Source organism: Mauremys reevesii, linkage group 2 (genome assembly GCF_016161935.1).
Source record: "Mauremys reevesii isolate NIE-2019 linkage group 2, ASM1616193v1, whole genome shotgun sequence".
Classification (NCBI taxonomy): Eukaryota; Metazoa; Chordata; order Testudines; family Geoemydidae; genus Mauremys; species Mauremys reevesii.
This window is the reverse complement of record NC_052624.1, coordinates 221,341,171-221,363,049: the sequence shown is the minus strand read 5'-3', so window position 1 is coordinate 221,363,049 and position 21,879 is coordinate 221,341,171. Positions and strand designations below refer to the sequence as shown.

At 42.6% G+C, this 21,879-nt stretch overlaps 1 protein-coding gene across 6 annotated transcripts in view; it reads right to left on the bottom strand.

Moving 5' to 3' along the window:
- LYN (LYN proto-oncogene, Src family tyrosine kinase) overlaps positions 1-21,879 on the bottom strand; it is a 123,734-nt gene that overhangs the window by 25,959 nt on the left and 75,896 nt on the right. For all 6 annotated transcript variants that reach the window (XM_039524486.1, XM_039524488.1, XM_039524487.1 and 3 more), the window contains exons 8-10: positions 19,564-19,716; positions 4,410-4,592; positions 3,450-3,526 (exon numbers count right to left, since the gene is read on the bottom strand). In XM_039524486.1, the coding sequence (XP_039380420.1) occupies positions 3,450-3,526; positions 4,410-4,592; positions 19,564-19,716 (413 nt within the window). The remainder of the gene's footprint in view (positions 1-3,449; positions 3,527-4,409; positions 4,593-19,563; positions 19,717-21,879) is intronic.

The following is a 21,879-nucleotide window of genomic DNA, read 5'->3' as shown; positions in this document are numbered from 1 at the left end:
CTAGCTGTGCAAGACAAATAGTGGTGTAACAGGGAGCTAGCAGGGGAATCTGTGAAGGACAATTCAGTTCTGATGTTTGGTTCTCCATTATTATTCCAAACATCCTTTCTGGTGTACTCTACATCAGTGGTTCTCAAAGCCGGTCCGCCGCTTGTTCAGGGAAAGCCCCGGGCAGGCTGGGCCGGTTTGTTTACCTGCCGCGTCGTCAGATTTGTCCGATCGCGGCTCTCACTGGCAGGGGCGGCTCTAGGCATTGTGCCGCCCCAAGCACGGCAGGCAGGCTGCCCTCCGCAGTGGACCCTCCGCAGGCAAGCCACTGAAGGCAGCCTGCCTGCCGCCCTCGTGGCAACCGGCAGAGCGCCCCCAGTGGCTTACCACCCCAAGCACGCGCTTGGCATGCTGATGCCTGGAGCCGCCCCTGCCCACTGGCCGCGGTTCGCCACTCCAGGCCAATGTGGGCTGCGGGAAGCGGCATGGTCCGAGGGATGTGCTGGCAGCCCTTCCCGCAGCCCCCATTGGCTGACCAGTAAAACAAAGGTGCACTGGGCATGCATGTACTTTTATTATTTGGGGGTGGTTCAATGAACTTACATGCTCTGCTAACAAAGCAGCAGAATTAGGGCTGTATTATTAGGCTCTAGGTTTAGAGATCAAAATAACTCTACATGTGAGCCAAGCCAGAATTTCAGCTCAGGTCTCCTATAGTGAAAGCCCAATGTTCCATTTAAAACAAACAATCAAAAATCCAAGGGCAGCAACCCAAACCAAGGTCTGCTGGCTAAACTAATCCTTGCTGTGACTCCACTGGCTCAGTACAATTACAGCAAGTGTGAATTTGACTGTTTGCTTGAAAGATGCCAGCTATTAAATTGAGGCCTATTTTAGTTGGATGTTTCTATTTGGTTTGGTTTTAAAAAGAATCTGAAACAACCAAAACACTATAACCTCTGTAGATCGAAACCATTCCTTTCAAAGATTGAAGATCTTTCCCCTGAACAATTGTGAATTAAACTTGCAGGGTTATAAAGCCCTGAAAACGGGGCTTGTGCTGGAAATGCCAACTCAAATTTATATCAAATAATGCTGTAAGAAGTCAGCAGTGTTCAACTAAGTGTTTGGTTTTAAGGGCCATTAAGTGCTGTGTCTATTTTCGTGCTGTCGGACGGTCACAGTGACCACATCCTCTCTCTTTTTTACACCCCCCCTATCTGACAGGCCACTTCAGATCACCACGACCATTCCTCTGGATGCTTCCTGTTTACTTTCTTCCTGTTGCACCACAAACCCTTGGTTAATTTGTTATTCTGCAACGAGTGCTGGTTCTCTCAAATAGTTTGTGTACACACACATGCACAGCACCAATGCACAGCTATTTCAGGGTATTCACAAAACAATGGTACCCCCCAAGAGCTGTGTGTTTGTGACAAAGGTCAGCATGATGCAACAGCAAAGTGAACGTACAAGCAAAGAGAAAACCTCATGCTATTGCTGCTTTTTCTTTTTTTCCTGGGAAGTTGGAATAAGCTGGCACAGAGCCTGCCAGAGTGGTGTGAATTAGACTGTCACACACAGTTCAAGTCTGTGTCACCCAAAGCAAAATGTGCTGGTCTCGGCTTAAGCAGTTTAATGGGAATTTCCTTTTATTTATTTATGTTGCGACACAGCTTTCCAATTTCTTTTCCCTCAGGATAAGCATGGAGATATGAACCAATGCAGAAAGCATAAGCTAATGCACAAGCCAGGCACATCCTGAAAATTTTATTAAACATGTTTTTCATACCCCTCTGTTCTTAGCCCAGTCTGTGTTGTTGAAAACTGAGTTTGTACCACTGGATTTACTGACAGGTTTGCTGCGAAGTTACCATTTTTTAAAACTGAATATCTTAGAAGGTGAACAACACAGCTTGAAAATAAAATAGGCCCTAAAGAATGATGAATTTTATTAAAGGACTTTAATCAAACGAGTTAGCAATAGAAATAGTCCATCATCCTTTCCATCCTCCAGGTACCAATCCCTATTGTAAATTTCTCTAGTGCTTTGTTCACTGTAATATTAAAAGTCCCGATAGAGTTTCCGGCACATCCCTTCAGAGACTATTCCACATCTCAGTCTCAAGAGGTTTTTCCTGATTTTCACCCTGAATTGTCTTTTTTTTAAATTTCATCTTCAGACCTAGTTCTATTTGGGGGGGGGGGGGGGTAAATAAGGCACTGAATCTCTGAGGCCCACACTTCAATGGGGCTCTGCTTGGGTGCAGGTTTAAGTCTTCATCCCCACAGGTGTTTTCATTCTTCAGATATTTGTAAACAGTTATCACTGTCCCATCACCTTAGTAGTCACTTAGCCAAGCTGTACACAATTAGCGTTTTAGCTCTTTCCTCACCATAAATCAATTTTTCCAGGCCCTGAATTACTGATAAGGTGGTGCCCAGAACTGAACACAATATTCCAAATACACCAGAACCTATCCAATCCATCATCTGTTGTCTTTGCACATGCAGTCCAAAATTGCTTTGGTTTTTTTGGCAGATTATAAATTCATGTGGGGTTTGATGTCTGCATTTGGGTCTCTGTTAGCCTTACCAATTCACACATTTTTTCTCTCCCACAGAGTACATGTATTACCTTTTATTACTGTATTACATTATATAACATTTCTATTGCCTTTCCTCATGCACTGTAACAAAATCAGTACAGCAAGCTACAAAATAAAGAGTCTGTACCAGTCTAACACTCATAAAAACCAATACCCTACCAGAAGCAAACTATTATTCTAAGTTAGTAGCACATTAAAACATTCAAAAGCATGAAGATGACTTAAGAGCATAAGCCCTATCGACTTTTCAGTGGGCTCCTAAGTCATTTTGGTGCTTTTGAAAGTTTTACCCACAATGCACAAGGTATCCCATGTATTGTTTGTACCTGGGGGCTGCCAGCTGGTTTAGTAAATCATGTGCTGGTATTCTGAACCATCCTTCACATACATTTCAGTTATAGAACAAAATTACCCCCAAATCAGTTTAAAGTGATAGTGATCTATGACGCTTAACAGAATTTCTTTACTAGCTAACTCAGCTCAAGGAAAGGTGAAAAAGAATACATTAGCCTTATTTTAAAGATTTGCAAATGCATGTAATATATGGAACTAGTACTACCCTCTTACACGTATCTGCTAGAACTGCAAACAATCCCCCCTGTTGCAAACAAAACAAACGTAACACTGACAAAAAATTGACATTACTAATGTTAACGTGTAGGCTTAATCAAACACACAGACTGTGAAATATCTATTTTTTTTTCTATCTCCCACAAAAATAGCTCTGAACATCACACCAAAAAGTCTTGGAAGACCACTGTTACAACAGATTTTTTCAACAGTGCCTGATATGAGGTTCAGCCTCCAAGACACTAAATGCTTCTTAGTGTTCTTTATATTATAATCATTTACCTGAGCTGAGAAGTCAATTAGCTTTGGAAGCAGTAATTTACTTCCTTCATCACTCTTCAGAAAATCCAGCAGACTGCCTGTTTCAATGCAGAAAGAATAAGTCAGCACAGTTCACAAGTAGTAAGTCTATAGCCAGCCTCACTACCTTCTGCATGGTTGAGCTTTAGTGGTCTATGTTTTGTTTTAACATATTTTTAAGTTGGCCACAAATTAGTTAAATGGTTCTTTACATGCTATAACAACAATGCTGATCCAATATCTGAGTTGATCAGCTATGCAGCTTTCTGTGATGCAAAACTAAAAGGTCAAGCTTCTCCTGAGTTGATCATTGTTTAAGTGATTGATTTTTTCTCGTTCTAAGGAATATCAGCAAAGTTGCCCTCAGGGAATCATCCACAATTATCAACCTAGTTATCAATGGCAAAATTTTAAAAAGTCACAAAAAGCATGTCTAACTCAAGGGAAGCTGAGCCCTTTGGTAGTAAAAAACAACTAAAATATCTATTTACACAGGACTTGATTCTGCAGTCCTGACTAGCACTGTGTAGTAATTATTCATAAAAGCATGGTATAGTATTCCTTCCTGCAGGGCCCATCAACAGGACTGTTCATGAATTTAACTGCAGGATAGCAGCATATGGTTCAAAGCGTTCACCCGCTTTGGCAGAAAACATGACTATTGGATTCATTATGCAAAGTCATCAAGATATTATAAGTGATATGTTTCTTATTTGTTAAACTATTTTTAGAGTGCTTGAGAGATTTCTAAAAGGATGCATCTTAAAACACAACATAAACATAAAATGAAAACTCTTGTACACTCTTAAGCTAGATACTTGATCATTTAATATAAAAACTACAAAAAAGTAAAATTAACACAATTATTTCTCCTCTTTTTTGTTACTAGGGGTTGATTTGACATTTAATTAAGATGTGCTCATAGAGTCCAACAACTCTCACCTTTTGCCATGAATTCTGTTACAATATAGATAGGTTCCTCTTTGCTGACTACAGCATACAGCCTCACTAACTTGTCATGCTGAAGTGTTTTCATGAGGTTGGCTTCCTCCATGAATGCTTGCACAGACATCGTTCCAGGCTTCAGAGTCTTCACAGCCACTTTTGTACTATTATTATAGTAACCTAAAAAGGAAGGGATTATTATGGCACAGAACTCATTCAGCACAGTGCACTGACTGTTAGGAGAGGTCAGAAACCAGGCTGGACTTCATGAATGGTATAAACCTGGTGAGAAGTGTCCAGACACAGCACAATTAAATTACTTGTACTATAATCATACCATATTTTGCAATAAAACATATCAATGTATGGAGAGAGGGTCAGTTAATGCGCAATGTTCTATTTGTGTAAGTCATTTACCTGAAAACTCAAATTAAAAATAAACGACCACTCTCTATAGTAAGGTTTCATTTATAAATAGTTCATAAAAGGTAAATAAAGGGTCAATAGATAGTTTACTGAATGTCTGTCTAGAATTCAGCAAGTCACTAGCTTGCTTATAACTTTCTAATCGCATCTTTAACTTATATCCCTGTAAGAAGACTACTCAGACCTGTAACGTTTTTAATATTTATTTATCGTTTATTAGCCCCTTATAGAACCTTCAGTGTGACCTAATACATTTTTTAAATTATGCATCAGGAGTGCAACACTGTAGCACTCAGGTGAAGTTTTAAGACCTCATTATTGCTTGTCAGGTGATCTTTTGCCGGGGGGAGGAGATTGTTTTGCTTTCCTTAATTACTTTAAAAGTATGTTAGTGCTCAAGAATAAAGGGAAAGCCCTAACAAACCTCCCTGCAAACCTATATTAAGGCCAGATAGAGCTTTGCCTTAACTCAATATCAGTGTTGCCCTTTAAACTACATTAAAAATGTACAAACAGCATCAATTGGAGAAATAATTTGGTATAAAATAAGTATATGATGTATTGAACTGTATGTGCTGAGATTTCGTGAAATATGCTAATTACCCATATAGATTAGTACATGGCTCAGAAGATAAAGGAATATTTTCTGATGGAATCAATGTATAATATTCTTAATACATATACTTTAGTGATAAAGTAATATTTTATTCAGGTGTAGCAATCTTTAAAAGCCTGTGTTATTTAATTTTTACTGAAGTGATATAAACATGCCATTCTTAACACAAGTGCACTAATAAAACCAGACCTCATCTCTATGTGCTGCAATCTATGTATTTCAACACTGAAAAAAATACGTACAGGAAGAGGTAAGCTTTCATGACTCAACACACCAGCTACATTTCTCTACCCAACAATCTGTACAATTTCAACACAGTTTGTGTGTCTACCTGAAAGTCAGCAACTCCTTAATCTCTACTTAAACTCCCTTACGCATTAGTAGTGTGACTGTAAATCAGAGTTTGTCTACATGGTGAGTTAGTTCATGGAAAGCCATTATGTGAATCCCATGTAGTAATGCTGTGCTTTCCACACTAAGCCATACTCCAGGACTTTTAATGCACTGTTGTGGCGTTTATGTGGCAAGTTACCGCGCAGCAAAGTGGTGTGCTGTTGATTCACACCCCGGCTTGCAGCACACTAACTCACTGTGTGGACAGGCCCTCAGTCTGTTTTGCACAGTGACGAGCAAGAAGAAAGTGAATGTTAAAGAAGCTGGGGGCTACTTCACCTTACATCTTTAACGGTTCCTTCTTATATAAGTTAACACTCCTTAGACTCTCTACATGTGGGGAATGTGTAAGTAAATCTAGGAGAATCTGAGTGTAAGAGAGGCAAAATTAATCTAAGGAGATCTGACACCATTTTATGTATCCCTTCTCAATTGGGTCCTACAATTTTTTTTTTTAAGTTTTCATTTCATTTAACATTTTCAATATGAGATAAAGCAGTAATCTCATTATATAGCATGTGTGGATAGTAACATGAGACTTTCATTTGCTCTGAAAATACAAATTATTAGTACCCAGAATAATTAATTAAAAAAACCCTTAGGAACCCCGATTTGTAAAATTAGATATGGGCAACTAAGTACTTACACTGAAGTACATGCCTCGCTTATGACTGCAAACATCTAATATTTGTGCACAAATTGCAAAGCCATGGGCAGGCAAAGATATTCAATTAGTGTGCCCGCAAATCTGCCTGTCCAACTGTGTGTGCCTAAAGCTGAAATCCTACTCCAGAATGTCCATCATTTGGAAGGGCAGGAGGAAGGAACAAAATATCACTGAGAATATGGATAAAATTTTCACCCAATTGAAATCAATGGCAGCTTCTTCATTTACTTCAAAGGAGCCAGAATTTCATCCATTCTATTTTAAGGGGCCCAAATTTGTACTAAAATTAAAGGTCACCCTGCTTCACTAATCTCTGCTAGTTCTTTGTGTCACTTGAGGTGTGAATGCCAAATTCTAGTGCAGGGATTCAATAAAAATATTTATTTCTATGTATTGAGGGTATGTGACTTCATTAAAATCCCAAGTATTTCAGACTGTAAACTTAAAACCAGCACTATAATATACATTAATAAAGACTGTCATCATGCTGTGTATTCATTTTACAACAGGCTCTGATTTCATATATATGACTGCGATCTGTAGTTGCACGTATAAAAGGCTCTCTCTTATTCTGCTTCCATTGAAGTCAGTAGATATTTTCCCTTCAATGCCCCAGAGCCAAATCCTTGTTCCTGACAAACACCTGAACAATTTTTTGACTCTTCCACCACAAGGTGGAAGCTTATTTTCATTAGGGGACTTGACGACAGGTAATCTATATTGAACAATATTTTTTCCTATTTAGACTTTTGTTTAGTTTCTAACATTCAGCGTCTGAATCATCTAGGAAAGCTCTGCTTTTTCCAGGGTGTGTGTTTAGTCAGGGTTCCTTAGTCTGTCTATCAATCAATCTATCTGAGGTACTTACATCATGGTAGCATTTGAGCACCTCACATTCGGATGTGTATTTGTCCTCACAGCACTCCTGTGAAGGCACAGGGAGGCTAAGTTTACTTGCAATAGGGCACAAAGGAAGTTTGTGGGAGAGCAAGGAATAGAACCAACATCTCCAAAGTCTTAAGTTAATGCCCTAACCACCACATTGGCGCTCCTCTCCGCTCCAGAGAACAAAGAAGGAATTCTGAAAGCAGTCTTAAGGCCTGTCACATTGTATAAAAATGTTCAGCTGAGATTATAAGAAAGAATGTCTCTTGAACAGCAGTCAAAAACCATGAAACAAGCACTTCAAGATGACCTGTTAATGTAATTAAGGATCAAATTCTTCAATTAGATGTGCAGGCACATGGATCCTATCTTTAGGAAAATTGGTCTTAAATATTCTTCTCAGCTAAAAAGGATAATGCTGCATTTTTACAATTTCTGCTATATTGAAACAAACATGGGAATCACTTTGGAGGATAGGATTAGGATTCAAAACATTTATAACAAAATGGAGAATTGATCTGAAATCAACAAGATGAAATCCAATAAAGATAAGTTCAAAGTACTACACTTAGGAAGAAAAAAAATCAAATGCATGACTACAAAATGGAAAATAACTGGGCAGGCAGTAATACTGCTAAAAGGATCTGGGGGTTATAGTGGATCCCAGATCAATTACAAGTCAACAATGTGATGCAGTTGCAAGAAAAAAGGCTAATCTCAACAGGAGTGTTGTAGGTAAAACATAGTTGGTAATTGTCCCACTCTACTCAGCTGTGGTGGAGTCCACTACTGGCATACTCTGTCCAGTTCTGGGCACCGCACTTTAGGAAAGATGTGGACAAACTGGAGGGAGTCCAGAAGAGAGCTACAAAACCAACAAAAGGTTTAGAAAACCTGAACTATGAGGAAAGGTTTAAAAAATTGGGCAGTGTTTAGCCTTGAGAAAAGACGACGGGGGGGGGGGGGGAATCTGATAACAGCCTTCAAATACGTGGTGATCAATTGCTCTCCCTGTCTACCGAAGGCAGAACAAGAAGTAATGATCTTAATCTGCAACAAGGAAGATTTAGGAAAGATATTGTGAAAAGCTTTCTAACTATAAGGGTAGTTCAACACTGGAACAGGCTTCAAAAGGAGACTGGAGAATCCCCATCATTGGAGGATTTTAAGAACAGGTTAGAGAAACACCTGGCAGGGATGGTTTAGATACATTTGGTCCTGCCTTGGTGCCTCTAGAGATCCCTTCTGGCCCTACATTTCTATGGTTCTTTGACTTCAGCACCTCCCTGAATAAATAAAGTCTGTTTTAGCATAATCCTATTATGTTGACAGAATAAAACAAAAGCCTGACCAAGGCAATAAAGAGGCAACACCAGTTATTTGTCCAGTAGGTCCTCTATAGCCCTCTGTTAAATTTGGAGAGAAAAATCACTTGCTTCGTCAAACAGAGCTGAGAAAACCAGATGAAAGAGAAGTGTTGCAATAACCAGATTTTGTGTTCCTAACTACTTCAGAATGTGCTTGGATCCAATCGCGTACCCCTTACTCAGGCAAAACTCCTTTCAAATCCAAGGGATGTATAACGCATGAACCGCCCCCCTCCCCACCCACACACACACTCCTCACAACTTGAATCCTGAAGGGATTTTTCCATAATTGTAATGACCATCAACTTGGTCATTGCTGAGGATTGAATCAGGTCCCTCCAAGTTAAGAGCATAAGTCTTTAGGATTTGAGCTAAAGGACTGTCACCTAGCTGGCAGCTGCAGCAGGCCCATGCGAGGCTGGCAGACCAGGTGCCAGCTCATGCCAAGATCCCCATGTCTCAACTGAACACTGACAGATACACAGCTGGAATCAGTCTGGCTCACCTGTGTGTTAGTATTGTTAAATAGATATTAGAATTATCAGACTGTGTTTAGACTATATTGAAAGCTGATGAGTTGTTGCATGCATTAATCTCTCTTATAGCAGCTGTATCCCATATTGTAAGGTAATATTGACATTTATGCACTTGATAATTGGTTGGTGAAATCCAAGTATAGAACTCACAACCAATTTGGGGTTGTGCCCTGTCTCCTAAGATTCTGCCCTGAGACTGGTACTCAGACTCTTGAATCACTGCAAGACAGCTTGACAGCCCCCGTTATCTATGTAGCTGGCACAAAATGTGACACAATACACACTGAATGAGAGAGACTTCAGGTTTGGGTCTGTACAAGCCAGTGACATCAAGCTGAGCAGAGACTGTCTATTTGTTCTGTTTTCACAATGCCTAGCACAATGCCTGGTCCATGACTAGAGTTGCTAGGCACTACCGCAGTACAAAGAGTAAATAATAATAATTTCCTGGTTCTACCATTTACATAATAGTTTTGGCTGCTCTGCAGCTGTGCTCTATCTGCACAGGCCACCTGAATTTGCATAAACCTGTATGTGTACAAAGTGAGGGTGGGCAGGTGGCATTTCCACTTTTGCCTTTCCTTAGGGCCTGCCCCAGGTGACAGCAGATTTAAAGTTCAGCAGAGGCTGCAAAGGAATTCCTCTGGCAGAGGTTGTAATGGGAATTAGCTTAATTATGCCACTTCCTCCCCAGCCGGAAACCCCTCCTCTCCTCCACCCCCAGCAGACTTTCAGCTACCTTGGGCCCTCCTCCACTGTCTTCACTGACTGAAGTTTATCTGGCTCAAGGTCTACCACACACCCGAGGGTGTCCTGCTATTGTGATCTATAGGATATGAGTGATCACCCACTCTTTTTAGCTACCTTCAGTAAACAGATATAAAGGAGATGGTAAATGAAGTTCCTGCTTTAACTCAAAACTTTCTTCCTTTTTAAAGGTTTAAGTCAAACCCCCTGTGTGATAAATTTTCAGCATGTTTGTAAATAGTAAAAATGCACCTGTGATATTTGCAAACACGTCCATAGGTGCCTGCAAAATCCCACATCTGTGCACGTAAAACTGGAAATTATATACTGCTTTGTCAGATGTGCCAACAAGGTTTGCTGGTACATTTTTAAAATCCTTCATTTTAGTGAAGGTATTGTTGTGGCTCACCTTATTTTCTGCAGCCCAGTATTTCCCACAATTCTGGATGCCTGGGCTGCTCTCCTCTCAGCAGCACACAGAGGCTGAACAGTGTTTTGATGTATAGCCATGCCCCCTCAGCTTCTGCTTGTGGCCAGATTCTTTGCCTCCACAGCAGCGATTCCTTTTGCTCCTGCCCTTACTCCATCTGTTTTAAATTTTCTGCCCATTTTTTGGGCAGTGAGGAGCAGTGTTCTTCCTTCTCAGCCTTCCTCCTCCTCCCAGGATCAGTTAACCCCTCAAAGATTTAAGCCTCTGCTGCAGCATTTCCCTGCTGGCTCCTCTGCCCCTTACAGGCATGGCAGAGTGGCCAAGAAAGCATTGGGTCAAATTCAATGAATTCTTTCTACATGGGAGGCAGCCTTCCCAGGCTCAGCAGAGGGTGAGTTGTGCCCAGCCTGCACCCAGTCGTCAGTGCCTAACTGTGTTAGGTCCTAGGGCTGCAATTCGGACAGGCAGAGGTCTGCGACCCACCAACGTGGCAACTCCCACCGGGGAAAAAAGGACCAAGAACCCCAGTGTGGAGGAGGAAGAGGCTCCAAAAGCAAAGATAACCCTGACCACTCGAGTCAGGTAAGTCCCAGGGAATCCCTGCAGAACAAAGAGGAGAGACTTGTGCAACCACCTGTCTCCCCCACCATGCCACATCTTAAAGTGGGCCCTGTGCACCCTGAGGAAAGAAATAGGGCTTCTAATCAGCCTGCCTCCCTCCTGCCCAAGAACAAGGATGTCCTCTCCCCTGCAATCCTGGGGGGGAGGGAGGGAATGGGAGCAGTGGGAGGATTCTGAGGCAGACCTCTCGAGAGGGTTCCAGGCCTAAAGGAAGGCAAGCCAAGAAAAGGTCTTACCAAAGCCACAGCAGAACTTCTGTACTCCCAAAGTGCCCTATTAAAGGTTAAAAAAAATTAAATATCTAAAAAGGGAAAGAAAAAAAAAGTACAAAAAAAATCCAGAGATACTAGTCCTTCGATTCCTCCACATCCTCTCTCTCCCTCTCACCCCGCACTGAGGGAAGGTGAACTGTCTGGCTGTGAAACCTGAGCAGGCTCCTGAGAGTAAGCCTCAAAATTTCTCTCCTCAAAATCCTTCTCTCAGGCTGCAATACCCCTTCTTCCTCCTTGAGGAACCGATTAGGAATGAATAGACAAGCCTGATAAGCTATTAGCAAAAGTGACCTCAGGCTCTGTAACATTCAGCAGTCAAAGGGCTCTGTTGCTGAGACACCAAAGGTTGATGCCACTGGAGCCTCTTTCCGCAGTGATACAGTTATTTGTTCAGAAGGCGAGTTCTACCCTAAGAACCCCACATACAGAAAGATGGAGGCCACTCTCAAAAAGGGCTTTGAAACCTCCTCCGCCACCTTCTGAGCATCCCTGGCAGCTACCTGCTTTGCAGGAGCATCTCTTTCCTGGCTGGAAGATCTCACAGCCTCAAGGACAGAGATCACCCTGACTTTGGCTCCACTTAAAAAAAAAAAAAAAAAAAGTCTCCCTAGCAATCACATTTGTAGCTGATGCCTCAATGGATGCAATGAGATTCTCAACCTGAGCAATGGCTTCCAGCTCAGTAGCCAGGCACCACCTGTGGCTCTGACCCTGGAAGGTGAATACTCACTCTAAATTCACAGGCTCTCTCCTTTTCTGGAGAAAAGATGGAGGCTGGCAATGTGGCAGGGCCACCCAGAATGGGGGGGCAAGTGGGGCAATTTGCCCCAGGCCCAGGCCCCACAGGGCCCCCACAAGAGTTTTTTGGGGCTCCTGGAGCGGGATCCTTCACTCACTCTGGGGGCCCCAGAAAACTCTCACGGGCCCCGGGCCCCGGAGCTTCTTCCACTCCGGGTCTTCGGCGGCAATTTGGCGTTGGGGGGTCCTTTCGCCTCAGGACCCGTGGCTGAAGTGCCGGGTCTTCAGCAGCAATTCAGTGGCGGGGGCTCCCCGCCGCCGAAGACCCCAGGCCCCTGAATCTTCTGGGCGGCCCTGCAGTGTGGCAAAACAGTTTCTCCCTTCTCCACTAAAGGCCCTCAGGAGAGAATATAGATCGGCCTTCACAGAGAGGTGCTGCTTTCTCTCCTCATATTTACAGAGGTACCAGCACTGAGGCAACAGATTCTCTGAGGAAAAACAATAGAGCTGAGGTCTGGGGAAGTCCAGAGGGACCTCAGCCCCACCCCCCAAAATCCACTTAATGATAAAGATCGGATAGGCCTCTACCCTGACTTGGAGCTAGTGGGCAGGATTTCCCATTTTCTCATGGAAGGGTTTCCATTAACCACAGACAAGTGGGTCAGGGAAACAATGAGCCAGGGGATACTTCCTTGAGCTGTGGACTCCATCCCATCTGATCTTCTTCCAGTCACCCAGCTCCTGTAATGCCAAAAACCACACAGCCTGATACAGAACAAAATATCTTCTGGATGTGGGAATGATAGAGGGTGTTCTCTCAGAAGAAAGATTCTCTTGGCTCTACTCCATCGTCTTCATTGTACAGAAGCACATAGTGGGTATGAGAGCCATTCCTAACCTCAAAAGACTCCACAAGTGGATGAAGACAATGAAGTTTTGGTTGGAGATCCTGGCATCTGTGGTGTCATCCATGCTCCAGGGGGACTTCTTGACTTCAGTAGATATAGCAGGTGCAATCTCTACATCCCCATCAGACCATGCCACTGCAGACTTTTGAGGTTCATCTATGGCAGGAAACATCATCGATTCCCAACACTCCCATTCAGCCTGCCCCTGTCCTCCCACCCAGGTTCTTACAAAGAGGTTGTAGGTGGTAATAGCCAAATTCAGATTGCAGGGGATTCATCTGCACCCTTTCCTGGGCAACATCCTGATCAGAGCCCCATCACAGTCAGCAGTGCACAGGGCCACTGATTCAGGTCAGGGTCAACAACTCTGAGTGATACCTGAATCAGGAGGTTTTTTATTTCATCCTTCAGACATTTGACCCCTCTTCAATCAATCTGTTTCCAAATTGTACGAATACAAAATGGCCAACATACTTCACAACGAAGGCAGACCCCAGATCCATGGAGACAGATACCTTATTGCATAGTTGGCCACAGAGCCTACTTTACATGTTTCCACCTTTTCTACTACTGATAACGCCTCATTGGCCAAGGAGTCCTTGGTTTTCAGACCTGACAGAGATGACACTCCAGTGTCCATGGAACCGGACATCCTCTCACAGAGGTAACCTCTTTCACCCACAACCAAAACAGCTTCAACTAACAACCTGGCTGCCCAGAGGGAAGCACTAGAAGGATTCAGTCTGTCCTCCATAGTTATTAAGATACTGCTTTTGTCTAGGAGAGTATTGACATTAAGAGCACACTCCTATTTCTGGTCCAGATTCAACTACTGGTGCCAAAGAGCACAATGCAAATCCCAGAAATCCAGGATTCCAACCATTCTAGACTTTCTTCAAGAAGGCATAGACAGAGGCCGTCAGCCCAGCACTAAATGTATGTCAGGTGTCTGCCCTTAGTAGCATGCTATCTGCAGGATCCTTGGGCTCCCAGGCAGACAATCCACAGGTAATTCCATTCCTTTGAGCAGTACAATTAGCCAGACAAGTGGTCAGGCCTCTCTTTCTGAAATGGGACCTTCCTCCAGCTTTGAGGGCCCTGACTAGTCATCCCTTTGAGCCTCTGACTTCAGGGTCAACCTTTTATTTAACCATTAAGATTAGTTTCTTAGTAGCTGGCATGTCCCCCAGGTGAGTGTTGGAGCTGGCAGCCTTATCTGTACAGGAGCCTTACCTCATGCTCCAAGAGAAGAAGGTGGCGTTCAGCACACCAGAACTTCCTACGGTAAGTTCCTCCTCCCACACTTCCTAAGAGGTTGTGCATCCTTCATTCTGTCCAAAACCACAACATCCAACTGAAAAGGTCTGGGACACCTTAGACACCAAAAGAGCATACAGAATCCATGAGAAGATCGGGCTCCCTATTTATGTCCTTCCACCCAAAATGCCAGGGACTCAGAGCAAGTCTTCCATTGCTAGATAGATTAGACTATGTATTGTGGAAGCCTAAAATCAGAGGTTCCTGTCCCATAAGAAATCAAGGCGCACCTGATGACATACTTAATCCCCAGAGCGGAACGAGCAAGTGCATCCACTTTGGAGAGCTGCAAAGCAACCACTTGGTCTATAGCTAGCACCTTCATTAGGCAAGCTCTACAAGGTGGATCTTCTAACTTCTGCAGAGATCTTCTTTGGTGGGAGCATGCTGCATGTGATGGCCCAGAAATATTAGACACTCTTGAGCAAGCACAGAAAAAGGTGGGTACTGCTTTCCTACGAGATTTTTGGTTCATAACCCTTTCTACATCTTTTCACTGCTTGCTACTTCCCAGATGTCCAGAAACAGTGGAGACACTGGGTTGCAGAATGGTAACTTGCTTACTGATCCTTTCCTTTCTGCTAGCAGCATCTTCCACTCACTCTGGATGGCTTATACAAGCAAGGGTCAGATGTAAGTGGACTCATTACCATATGACCATCTTGCTTGGTCTAGTATACATAGTTATTTCATTATCTCTGGAAATTCATTAATAATGATATACATATTTTACAACTTGGGAATAACTCATACAATAGCAAGCAGGAACAAATGAGCATGGCCAGAGTGTGTGGTGTCAAAACACTGATCTGCCTCCACGAGCTTCAGAGAGAGGAGAGCAACCCAAATGTCCAGGATTGTGGGAAATGCTACTAGCAGAAAGGAAATTATCAGTAATAAATTTCCCATTCCCTTCTTTAATAGTTGTATAAAAATACTAAAAAGAGTGCAATATTACAGACAGACACTCTCATCCAGACTACCACAAACCCAAGAATCCTTTACACCAGAGATACAAGAACAATGTGTCTCATTAATAAAATAAACCATCAGGACTCCTTTTATGTTAACTTTTCTCTTGGCCTAGCTGAGAACTCTTTCACTCAATTATTAATGCCAGAGTATATTATGATTCATGTCGGTAAATACCTGGGGACAATAATGCATAAAACATGGACACACTGTTCTATAGTGCTGTTTAGATCTATCATGTCAATGCAACTGCTGCACAAATGCATTAACACAACACTCTAAAAATCTTGGTCAATTGTATGGTGGAAAGTAGTAACTCAGCATACAGTTAATGCTTTTTAAAATGAAATGTGGAGCTCAAAATGACATGTAGGCATCGGGAATTTGCCAATCCAGTTACATGAGAGGGCCACAGACGTCTCTACATGTGAGAATGCAATCCCACTGAAGTTAGTGGAGCAGTACATGTTTACTTCAGGACTAAATATGGCCCAGAGAATGATCATTTTGGTTGGAGCAAGGGCTTGGGTGCCCAAACTTACACTACACTTTTGCACATATTCAGTCATAGCAAACTGTGATATGGATTTGCGATATCCATTATAAACCAAAGGGATTTTCATTACAGAGCTCGAAAACCAGAGATGAAAGACTAGTGAACTAACCTGTACAAGATTTCAGAGTGGTAGCTGTGTTAGTCTGTATCAGTAAAAACAACGAGGCGTCCTTGTGGCACCTTAGAGACCAGGGCCGGCTCTAGCTTTTCTGCCGCCCCAGGAAGAAAAGAAGAGCGCCGCCCCCCCCCAGCGGCGCCGACCGCAGCCCGAGCCCCCGCCCCCCGAGCAGCGCAGCCCGCCTCTAACCCCAAGGGAGGCGGCCCGCAGCTGGCTACCGGTTGGTCTGGAGGGTGGGGGGTGGCCGCTGCCCGCAGGAGAGCAGCGCGAACAAGCTGAGGAGCGGCCCCTCCTCTGCAGCTGGGGCAGGGCCGCGCTACCAGCTCCGCCGGGGGGGGCCTTACTGCGGAAGAGCGGCGGGAGCGGGGAGCGCGGCCCTACCCCCGCTGCCGGGGGGGGGGCCGCGGCTCGGGGTGCACCGGCGGGGACAAGCGGAGGAGAAGCGTCCCCTCCTCTGCAGCCCGGGCAGGGCTGCGCTACCGGCTCCCGCCTTTCCCGGTAAGCAACCCCCGCCCCACCCCCCCCCACGCGGAGCTGGGAGCGCGCCCTTCCCGGCTGCAGAGGAGGGGCCGCTTCTTGGTGTGCACCCGCGGGGACAAGCCGAGGAGCGGCCTGTCCTCTGCAGCCGGGGAAGAGCTCCCGCCGCTCTTCCGGTAAGCGGGCACATACACGCCCGTCATTTCGCCGCCCCCTAAATTTCGCCGCCCTAGGCACCTGCTTGTTTAGCTGGTGCCTAGAGCCGCCCCTGTTAGAGACTAACAAATTTATTTGGGCATAAGCTTTCGTGGGCTAGAACCCACTTCATCAGATGCATGGAGTGAAAAATACAGTAAGCAGAATATATATTATAGCACATGAAAAGATGGGAGTTGCCTTACCAAGTGGGAGTCAGTGCTAATGTGGCTTAAACCTAGAAGTGGCCATTCTTCAAACAAAAAAACTTCAGAAACAGACTTCAACCAGAAACTTCAGAACTGGAATTAATTTGAAAACTCGACACCATCAAATTAGGCCTGAATGAATACTGGGAGTGGCTGGGTCACTACAAAAAATAATTTTCCCTCTGTTGATACTCACACCTTCTTGTCAATGTTGGGAATGGACCACATCCACCCTAATTGAACTGGCCTCATTAGCACTGACCCCCAACTTGGTAAGGCAACTCCCATCTTTTCATGTGCTGTGTATTTATACCTGCTACTATATTTTTCACTCCATGCATCTGATGAAGTGGGTTATAGCCACGAAAGCTTATGCCCAAATAAATGTGTTAGTCTCTAAGGTGCCACAAGCACTCCTTGTTGTTTTAACCTGTACAATATACCCTTTCATTCCCTGCTCAAAAACAATAATTGCCTGCAAAATTATATCTTAAGAGCCTAGTCTGAGTTATTGAAGTAAAAATTGTCTTAAAACCACAGAATATCTCAGGCTATATAGTGGCTGAAACAGGCAGAATACTTCTTGGGCACTGGCCAGGAGCACAATGAGCAATGACTCCTCTACTTCCTTTTCAATGCCTAGATCGTGCGATTCCCTCAACATCGGTCATCATCTCCTAACCACTGTGGTGGGGAAGTGGAACGGCAACTCCACCTCCACACCCAGCTCAGCCATGTGAACGTTGGCGTGGTTAGCACCAATGGCACACAAGCAACAGAGTTCTACCTATTCCCCACGCAGGCATATAAAGATAGCAAAGGGCACCGCTCTAGGTACATATTCAAAAGGAGATATAGGCAGATCTCTGTGTGTTTTGACTTGTCCTATGAGTCAAGCCAACTTCTTTTAAACCCAAAAGAAATCATAGATGAAACACTTTACACCAAGTTTCAATCCCCCCAGGAATGTTTACGACTGAACTATAAACTCTTGAAAAAAAATGAAACATGAAGAGATGCGGACAGACCCATAACTATACTGCTGGTAGCAGATGTGATCTCCCTCTCTCTCTCTTGCACACCCCTCTTCCCTTCCACCCTTTTGTAACTATAAAACTAGTTACACTACTTCTACTAACAGAAAGTTCTTCAGAAATCAAGCCATCAATAGTGGTTTGTACCTGGTACATAGTATTGCTTAAAAGAATCATCTTTGTCCCATAAAGGCAGAAGTAATTTATCATTGAAGTAATATAACCATCTTATTTCCAAACTAAGGGAAGCATTAAGGAGCTGACTATTAATAAATGAGGCCGTGGTGCAATCCTGTCCTGGCATGGGCCTGGGCTAGATGACCTAATAGGTCTTTTCCAGCTATAACGTCTTCAGTTCTAAGATTAAACACACTTGTTCAGAAAGGATCCCCACCATGCAAATCAGCTTCTCTTGCTTCAGAAAAGATGCAGAGAGTGAGAGGAAACACGCTACTCAACTTCACAGTACAGTAATTTCCCACATAATGTAACAACAATCCACAGAGGAAAATGTTAAGCCCATGTCGAGATCATCACATAAACAAGAGGAAACATCTTGAACCAGAAACACCCCCTTTTAATTTTTCTGCATGTGTATGCAGAACTAGCAGTTTCCTGAAATTAGCTGCAATTTCTACAGATGACAACATACCACGCTGACTTTTCTATAGCAGTTCAGTGTCAGTCACAATATTTATTGACCTGGTGTATTACACAAGGAAAAAATGCACAATGGCTGACCCTTGTCTTAACCAGGGAGTAAGCATCACTCATGAGCCTCACAGCTAGGGGCCTTCAAGCTTCTTCTCATGAGAGAAGAAAAAAGCTGCATTCAGTCATAACATATAATACAGTTATATAAGCAGAGCGCAACTAGTATGTTTTATAGTCAAAGATTAAATGGATCACTGAATTAGACCTTTTTGTTTGACTATCAAGGATGCTACACCCATGGCAATATACAGATCTAGATCTTTACTTTTATAAATATATATATTGCCATGGGTGTGGCATCCTTGATAGTCAAACAGAAAGGTCTAATTCAGTGATACATTTCATCTTTGACTATATATATACACATATATATACATACATATACATATATATACACACACACACCCCATTTCAAAACAACAATATTCCAAATAGTGTGTTCCTATGAGACTGTTATGCTATTTTGGGTGGCTAGAATCACTCTGTCCTATCTTTGTACCTCGTGACTAGCTTTCAGGCATACTTTCATTGCTTAGAAATGCATTGCCTACTGTATCTTATAATTTAAAAACATGTTAAAATATTTATTCTTTAAAGATGACCTATGAAAGTGAAGAGAAGATTCAGAGAAGGGTGAGTAGCAGCATTAGGGACATCGAGACCTAAAGACTGGATTGGTTTTCCTCACTCCCCACAACAGCTATCAGAGAAAATTCTACAAGGAGTTTGACTGCCCATGAGGGGGTATTTTCTGAGACTTAATATGCTGATCGCAAATATATATAGAGAGCCAAATTCATGCCTGATGTTACTCCAATGAAATCTAAGTAACACCACCAGGGATGAATCTAGATCCTTGAAACTTCACTGAATATATTTATATTTCAGTGACATTTTGAATATTTACAGATCCTTTTCAAAACGCTAAGCAAACCAAAGGCTTGTAAACTTACCCATCCAAACTTCTCCAAACTGACCAGCTCCAAGTTTCTTCACTAATTTAATCGATTCCCGTGCAATCTCCCAGGCATCTTTATCCCAAGGTTTTTGGGGTTTTGGACTAACACATGCTTTTTCCAGCTTTCTGCATAAACCATCTGAGTGCTCTATTTTTCAAAGAAAAACCAAGTAGAAAATCCATTACATTTTGTAATTACATTACATGTATGTGCCTACAGAAAAGCATGTGCAACTGCAGCCCTGAACCAACTTCACTACAACCTTCATACTATTTTTAACCTTCCATGCTGGGATTTGGGAGTTCTTGCATTCTGGAGCCAATTTATAACATGTGTGATCTGCATTAGAAGCCATAGATCTGCAGATGCAAAGAGACTGTTGTTGCTCATATTGTCATTAGATTTGCTTTTTTTATTTCAACAGTGCACTAAGATAAATAGAGCCAAGGTAAATAAAATGTATGTTCGAACTGCTGAAAGTATGTTAAAGACAGACAGAATAGGAAATACTGCTTAAGAAAAAAAAAGATCTTGTTGCTTAGTAAAGTACGTGATCCAAATCAGGAGAAGTTCTGAGTACGTACCACTTCCATTGACTTCAGTCAGCATTTCTAAAGCACAGACTCACTTATTAAGATGCCTAATTTTAGGCATCTGAGTTTGAAACTATGTAACTTGCACAAGTTCACAAAGGAGGGTCTATAGCCGAGCTATGGATAGAACTCAGGAATTTCTTGATTTGAGTCCTATGTTCAGGCCACTAGACATGCTGCCTTTTAAGATGGGAGAGTTTTTGATACAGTGGCATATATCTGATGACAGTAAGGAACAGAGTATGTTGGCTCAGTCAGTTAAGAAAGAGTGATTTAGTTAGCTTGTGAGGTGTTTCATACCAAAAGACATCGTGCCAAACTGTAGGAAAGTAATCTACACCCGTAGTATTTTCTAGGCTAAGTGCTGTTTGGTGAAGGATGCTGATGTGTTTTCTCTTTTCCCTTTAGAGGAAATATTGGCTACTATCCTGTGAAATCTAGATAATGGAAAAGCTGCCACTGGACTTCAATAAAAATCAGGATTGAGCCTAGTATTTTGTTACATTTCTGTGCAGCTCTTAAATTATACAGTAGCCACCCACCCACTAAATAGATAATAATTATTTTCCCAGTCACTGCACACTTACAAGGAAAAAATAAATGTAATAAAGTAGGGTTGAGATTTTCCAGTCAGTGCAGGGGATTTACCACACATCATAAATTAAAATTAATCAAAATTGTGTGGCTAAACCGTCAGTGTGGCTTTGAAAACCTCAACCTTGTATATTTTTCAGCTACAGAATGGGCCCCTAATCTCCTTTTCCTGACCTCAAGAAGACATAGGCAATGAAAAGTCACTTTTGTACTCAATGAGCAGCTGTAAACATTTTTATAAGAGGTTACTTGTTATGGACCCAATCCCTTCTCCCTTTGAAGTCAACGGGAATTTTGCATTCCCATCATAAAGTCACTCACAAAAAATGTCATTGTTGGCACAAGAAAATTACAGCGTTGATTTTGTTTCATATAAATCACTAGATACAATACTGGAAGACATTTATGTATAACAAATATTTAGAATTCCAGCATATCATGATGTCCACATATATCTGTTTACACTTATGAAAACAGCACTTATTCACACTGAGCCTGATTATTCTCTGGTGTGACATTGACGTGTATGGAGTTACTCTTCATTTACACAGGCATATGAGAGGTCAGAATCAAGGCTAATATTCATCTTGCTACAATTCTCAGTACTTGGATTTTTTACAAAAAATGTGGAAAGACTTGAAATAGAACAAGGAAAACATTCTGATTACAGTAACTCCTCACTTAACGTTGTAGTTATGTTCCTGAAAAATGCGACTTTAAGCAGAACGATGTTAAGCGAATCCAATTTCCCCATAAGAATTAATGTAAATGCGGGGGTTAGGTTCCAGGGAAATGTTTTTCACCAGACAAACAATTTAATACTGGTACACAGTGATGATTGTGAAGCTTGGTTGAGGTGGAGGAGTCAGGGGGTGGGATATTTCCCAGGGAATGCCTTACTGCTAAATGAACTAGCAATTGACTGAGCCCTCAAGGGTTAACTCTCTTAAAGCTCTACAAGGCAGCAGGAAAGGAGGGAGGGCAGACAGAGACACACACCCTGCCTGTGAGAGACAAAATGTGCATTTCCCCTTTAACTAGCTGACCCCAGGCTTAAGTACACTGCCTTGTTAATTAAAATCAGCTTGCTGAGACCCACAGCTACTGCCTAGAAGCTTCCTCT